The 6,468-nt window shown below is 50.6% G+C and overlaps 1 protein-coding gene across 3 annotated transcripts; it reads left to right on the forward strand.

Moving 5' to 3' along the window:
• The first annotated feature begins 3 nt into the window (after positions 1 to 3).
• Positions 4 to 3,680, forward strand: C9H3orf62 (chromosome 9 C3orf62 homolog). Of its 3 annotated transcripts, none has more exons than XM_025988190.2 (4): positions 4 to 140; positions 845 to 1,262; positions 2,118 to 2,209; positions 3,125 to 3,680. In XM_025988190.2, exons 2-4 carry the CDS (start codon positions 850 to 852, stop codon positions 3,388 to 3,390), a joined length of 771 nt encoding a protein of 256 aa, XP_025843975.1. In that variant the 5' UTR covers positions 4 to 140; positions 845 to 849; the 3' UTR covers positions 3,391 to 3,680. The 3 variants fall into 3 exon arrangements, with proteins under 3 accessions (XP_025843975.1, XP_025843960.1, XP_025843968.1); XM_025988183.2 differs by lacking the exon at positions 4 to 140 and adding an exon at positions 350 to 470; XM_025988175.2 differs by lacking the exon at positions 4 to 140 and having other exon boundaries at positions 290 to 1,262.
• Positions 3,681 to 6,468: the final 2,788 nt, after the last annotated feature.

Genomic DNA, 6,468 nt, shown 5'->3' on the forward strand with positions numbered 1-6,468 from the left:
GACTGTTGGATATGGTGTGGAGCTTTTATTACATACCACTTAAAAGAAGTTGGTGTACAAAACTTCTGGGTACAGTAGCCCATCCAGTTTCTCTCCACATTGGCTTGAGAATGGGAACCTTTCCCTTCTTACCCACTTTGGTAAGAAGTGAGATCCCCGCCCCACCGGCAGCTTTCTGGGCGGCCTGGCCCCCCCTCACCCCAGTCCCGGTTGCCCCCACCCCCACCCGCTGTCCAACGGGTCCCTGCCGCCTCCCTCGCTGGGAGGGGTGGGGGTGGGGGGACGGGCTTCCAGCCGGGCCGCGTGGGTTTTAAGAACGGGGTGGGGTGGTCGCTCCGGGCATTCTTATCTGACCTTTAACCTTGGCAGGGTGGGGATCAGGGAGCGCCATTCTTGAGCGCGTGATAGGCCGGGGCGCGCAGCGACCGTTGGCGGGGGTGGCAGTGTAGCCACACTGCCGGGTGAGGACGGTGAGGACGCGGCTGCAGACGTGGCCGCCTGCGGGCTGCTGGTGGGGGCCGAGGGTGCTGCACACATGGCCGGGCCTCGGCTGGGGCGGGCGGGGAGGGCGGGGAGGGCGGGCCCGAGCCCGGGGAGGCGGGGCCGGGCGTCCTTGGGGCTCCCGCCCGATCGCAGGTTCCTCCCAGAGAACCGCGGGCTACACCCGCCACCTGGGAGGAAGGCGCCCGCAGTGTGGGTACCTCTAGCCACTGGCCTGTGGAGTGGATCGAGCTCTGGGACATGCGTCTTTCGGGGGTGGTTTACAACCTAGTCTGTAACGTTATTCTCGTTTTGCTCTGTGCATTTCCAACGTATTACATAATAAAGACGTGGTCGCTTTTAGGGGAAATGTCTGAAAAACTGAGAAGATGCAGAAAGGAGCTGACTGCAGCCATTGACCGGGCCTTTGAAGGCGTCAGTCATTCCCAGGAATGCTCAGGCCGGCAGAGGCTGGAGCTGGACGCCGCCGTGCCGCCCTCCCCCCTCCCTGTGCACCGGCTTCTCTGCAGGAGGCACCCGCTGGCAGCCTGCTCCTCCTCCGCAGCTCCTTTCATCCCAGTCCCGTGTGCTCCTGAGAACGAGAGCCCTGCCTTTGCTCCAAACCATGCCCCAATGAATGCAAAGCCACATGCTTTATGCCCGAAAAGAAAACCTCTGACCAGTAAGGAAAACGTATTGATGCACTCCTCCATTTTGGCACCCGAAAGACAGTTTTGGAGAGCCGTGGGAGATGGGGAGAACTGGAGAAAAGACAGCCTAAGGTGATTCCAATTTGACTGTAAAAAGTTAGGAGGGGGACTCTGACTTCTGAACATTTTGAAGTTCCTAAATTGAGTCTGTAGCATTGCTTCTGCCTCCCCTTGAGGACTGTCAGACCATTCCCAGAAATCACTTTGCAGTTCCCAGTGGGGTAGTGAATGTTAGAGAACCTGATTTCTAAGTCACTTCAGTTTTTATGCTGCAGAAACAAAGACCTTAATTTCAATGTGCATACTAGGGAGAGGCCAGACGGATGGGATGGCTTGGCCCTACTTCTTTCATCCTTCTCCCTTCACCCCCATCCCACCCGATGAGGTTTTAGACCATCCCTGGGTTAACATCTCCCTAGACCTTTTTTCTCCCTGATAACTTTCAAGTTTGTTTATTTATATAATCTCTACATCCACTCTGGTATCAAACTCATCACCCCAAGGCCAAGAGTCACATGCTCTTCTGACTGAACCAGCCCGGTGCCCCTCTTCCAACTCGGTTTAAACTGCCTGGTTCTAGGCACCTTTGGAGCAAGGGTGACCATGTGGGTTGGAATTTCAAGGTCCTGCCATCTTGGCTGCCCTGGAGGCAGAGAAGGAAGAAGCCATTTACTTGGTTCAATTCTAACAAATTCATAGGCATGAATTCGCCCTTGGTGATGCTCATGAGTCCTGAGGATGATGCTACTAGTCAACTTACCTGACTTAGCAGTTTCCAGTTGTCTGCTCTAATCACAGCACAAGAGTCAATTTAAAGTTACAGTATGTTTTTGTTTTTAGGATTAACACTGAGTTCCCTACAATACTTTATTGAAAGAGACTCTAACTCTCCACCTTCTTTTTTTTTTTTCCACCTGGGGGCTACAGGAAAGATAAGGAGAAAGATTTGAAGGTTGACTCAAACATGCCATTCAGCAATTCTAGCCAAGAGGTCACAAAAGATCTGCTTGATATGATCGGTGAGTACAGAGGCCAGACCTGTCCTCTCCTTGGGAGAATAGGTCCTTCACACGGGCTCTTGAGTCAGCAGATGTCTTTAAAAAAAAAAAAAAAAAAAAAAACAGTACTCTCTTAGTTCTCATAAATCTTTAAAAAAAAAAAAAAATTAGAAGAAAAGTTAGAAGCCCAAAGTTCCCCTGTAATTCCAGCACCCAGAGAAAGCCACTGTTAACAGTGCTGTATACCCTGCCAGAGGTTTTTTCCTACACATCTGTACATTCTGTAGGCGAACTATATATGCCCTGTTTTTATTTTTATTTATTTTTTGTATGTTTTTTTTTTCTTCAAATGACTCACGCTGCACATTAGATAAACAGCCTGAAGCTGTTGGCTCTGGAAGGGCCTCTAGGTTATAGGGGATGAAAGGGAGGAATGGTGGGAGGAGCCACTCCCCTGAGGCCACAGAATAAGACACCTGCCAGGCTACTGGCAGCCTGTGAGTGGCTGGAGTCTCTTCCAGTAGCCTCAGCCTCAGCCTCAGGAGGAAAGCTGAAGGGCATCTCCCTCCACTCACCATCTTCCATAGTCCTTGCCAGCGGGGGCAGCATTCCCCTAAAGACTCCATTGTTTTCACACTATGTCTTGTCAGGTGTCATGTGTCATGGCTTGTCATGAATCTTGTTACCTAAGATTCAAGACAAGCCTGTATATCTCTATAGTCTTCCACTTCCACTTTCCTTGGGGACTGGCAGGTAGCTGAGCTCAATAACTCTGGGACTAGACGTGGGCACCTTAGAATTTGGCACTCAGCCTGGGAGCCTGCCTGTCCCAAAGTCTCTGAAGAGTGGCCACCCTATGTGGGTTTTAACTTGTGCCTGACCTGTCTTCTGAAACCTCTCACTGGAATTGTAATGCTGAACGTTCTTATTTTAAAGACCACACAAGCATCCGAACTATTGAAGAGTTGGCTGGGAAACTAGAATTTGAAAATGAGCTGAACCGTGTGTGCAGTCGTTGCGAAGACTCGCCCTTCAGGGAGGAAGCCTGGGCCTTGCTCGTGGACGAGAGCCCTCAGAAGGCCTCGGATACTGACCCCGGCAGCCTCAAGCAGGCTTTTGATGATCACAATATTGTTGAGACTGTGCTAGACTTGGAAGAGGACTACAATTTGATGACCTCTTTCAAATACCAAATTGAGTAAGGACAGTTGACTGGAGCTTTGGTTCTTTCTAGCAGGAGGCTGCCATTCAGACAGTGATCAGTGTCACTGGGGGCCACTGCCAAGTGGCTGGTAGGATCTGAGTTACCACACCTTCTTTAACTTCTACTTGTGTCCCTTTTTGAGCTGAAAGCCCAATTTTTTTATTCTGTTGCTTTGAAATGTTTCTTACTGTAGTTTTTTTTTTTTTTTTTTTTCACTTTTCTTGGCATCTGAAATGTGTTTTTTGATGTTTAATACAACCCTTACCCAAGGTGGGTGTTGGCCATGGGCCTCTGCTGTGTCTCCTGGTCTTCTTTTCCATGGGTCCCTGAAGAAGTACTGGGACCACAGTCAGGGTGGGCTTTGTATACCCCCTGGGACCAGCCCATCCCAGGCCAGCACAGACTATTGGCCTCAAGCCCTCCTATCCTTGCTCACTTTGCACACAGGGCTGCCTGTTGTCTTCGAGGAGGGCCATACCCTGCTCATTTCCAGACCAATCTCCCCTCAGCACCCCTAACCCTGACCCTGCGTAGCTTGAAGGCCTCCCTGCCACCATCCCTCACATCAGACACCTGGGCCCCCAGCCAAGGGCAGTGGGAGGAAAAGGGAAACACAGGTCCTGCCCATCTACCTTCATGCCTGAGCCCTCATGCATCCCACTCTAGGCCTGGAGACCCGGGAAGCCATAGGTAGTTCCAGTGGCATTGACCCTGCTAGGGCAAGACGGGCAGGAGTGAGGGAGGAAGCAGTCTACTGCCTGCCTGAGGTCAGCTACAGCAGCAAAGCCTACCAGGGCTGCTCCACCGTAACTCTGGACAGAAATGACAAGGACATCCTCAGAAATTTTTTTCTCAGAAATTATTTTGACGAATGTCTCAAAACCATGATGTTCTTTGGTGGCTTTTTTTTTTTTTTTAAGATTTTATTTGAGAGAAAGAAGGTGTGTGCATGAGTTGGGGGGAGGGGCAAAGGGGAGGCGGGAGGAAAAGCCCCACCCCTGAACAGGGCTTAATTCCAGCACCCTGAGATCATGACCTCAGCTAAGGGCAGACACTTCACTGACTGAGCCACCCAGGTGCCCCTCAGACCCATGATGCTCTTTCAGGAAACATAAGCTATCAGGCAAGTTTTAATGGCCTTGCAGAAACGGAGTCTTAGAGGAGTATCTGCCTTCTGGGCTCATATGGGGAGGACGGCGGGGTGGTGAGGAGGCTAGCACAGGGGCTATTTGTAAGACCCAAAGAACTGGGAAGGAAAGCCCAGTGGCCAAGGGGCCCCCTTGCCAGGTCGTTTTTCAGGCTATAGACCTCAGCACAGGGCAGGCTGCAAAGCCAGTGACACAGGCCTGGTGATTCCTGCAGGCTCTCAGGTGGAGACTGCACACCCACCCTTCAGCGGAGTGGCCACTTACGAGGTAGGCCTCCCCTGAGATGGGCCTCCCCTGCCAAGGCAGCTGCCACCGTTGCCCTGCCTGAGGCAGAGGGCAGGGCCAGATTAACCAGAGGCTCCTCCCTGGTCACCTGACATTCAGTCCCTGTGGTCCCTGCACAGGGGTTGGGGGACACCCTCAGTAAGCACTTGCAGTCTGTGGAGTCGGGGATCATTTTCTTCTCCCTTAGCAGGAAGGACCAGAGCAAATGAGACGAAATGCTCACAGCATCCTGGGTTGCCCTGCTCAGACGAAGAATGGCTGTGTGCATGCTAGGGGTCTACTTGATATCCAGAAAAGCCAGGGCTCAAATAATAAGTGTTGATGTGGATAGTCTCCCATAGAGATGGTAGAGCTTAATCCAACCTCAATCCCTTCATCACCCCTTGAGGCCAGGCTAGACTTAGTAACTCACTTCCAAGGACCAGAGCAGTGAAAAGAAAAAGAGTAGATTTCTATGGGGAAGCCTGATAGCACCTAAGCAAATGAAGGTGAACACCATCAATGATAGGGAGCAATGGGAAGGGTGCTCCTACCTCTGTTGTGTTCTTACCAGGACCCCATCTCCCTGGTCTAATCATAAACTAAATGTTAGACAAACCCAGACTGGGGGGTATTCTGCAGGATGCCTGGCCAGCACTCCAGATTGTCAAGGGCATGAAGAACAAAGACTCAAAACCTGTCACAGACACATTGACTAAGGAGACACACTGACTAAATCTTGCTGTGGTAGTCTGGATTGTATCCTGGAACAAGACAATGGAAAAACTGGTGAAGTCTAAATAAAGGCTAGAGTTCATGTATTTATGTTTCTTAGCTTTGACAAATATGCTTCAGTTATGTAAGATTAGGGGAAGCTGAGTGAAGGGTAGATACAAACTGTCATCTCAACCCTTCCTATAAATCTAAAAGTTATTCCAAAATGTAAAGTGTATTTGTTTTTTAAAAGTGCACTTGATCTCCAGTTTGTACAGATGTGTGTATGTGAGAACAGTGTATACAGGAGATCGTTTTGGAAGAACAAGGGAGTTTGTCTTTTTTTCCCTTGTCCATATTTTCTAATTCATCTGCTGTGTGTGTGTGTGTGTGTGTGTGTGTGTGTGTGTGTGTGTATATACACACACACGCACATATATATGGCTTCTTAAAGCCCTCATCTACACCAACCAGCCATGGGTATTCCTCCCCAGCTAATTGCCCAGAGCTGACCTTCACAGTCCCCAGAAACTGGGGCAGAGGCCAGACCCCCATGGGAGGACTCACAGGACCTTGACCTTGAGGATGCTGGGTCCTAGGGACTGGAAGCTCTAGGTCTGGAGCTCCTTCTTCAATGTTCCATTCATGCTCCCCCAGGGTCTTTGCACAGGAAGTGGGTGCTGGGAATGGGGGCCTAACCCTAACCCTAGAAAACTGAGAGGATTATTTCTGCCCATAGAGGAGACTGTGAGCCTTGAGAACAAGGGTCAGCATGGGGGAGGGACCTGGCACTACCTGGCTGGACAGACGGATATATTACTGCTTTAGCTAAGTCTTTACCAGAGGGGTAACTCATCCTGGGATCCTCGAATGAGGAGCTATTCCTCACTGTAGAAACACAGCATCCAGTTTAAGCAGGTTAGCCCTGAACCTCTGGCTCTCCAGTCCCA

The sequence above is a fragment of the Vulpes vulpes genome, chromosome 9, assembly GCF_048418805.1.
Source record: "Vulpes vulpes isolate BD-2025 chromosome 9, VulVul3, whole genome shotgun sequence".
Lineage (NCBI taxonomy): Eukaryota > Metazoa > Chordata > Mammalia > Carnivora > Canidae > Vulpes > Vulpes vulpes.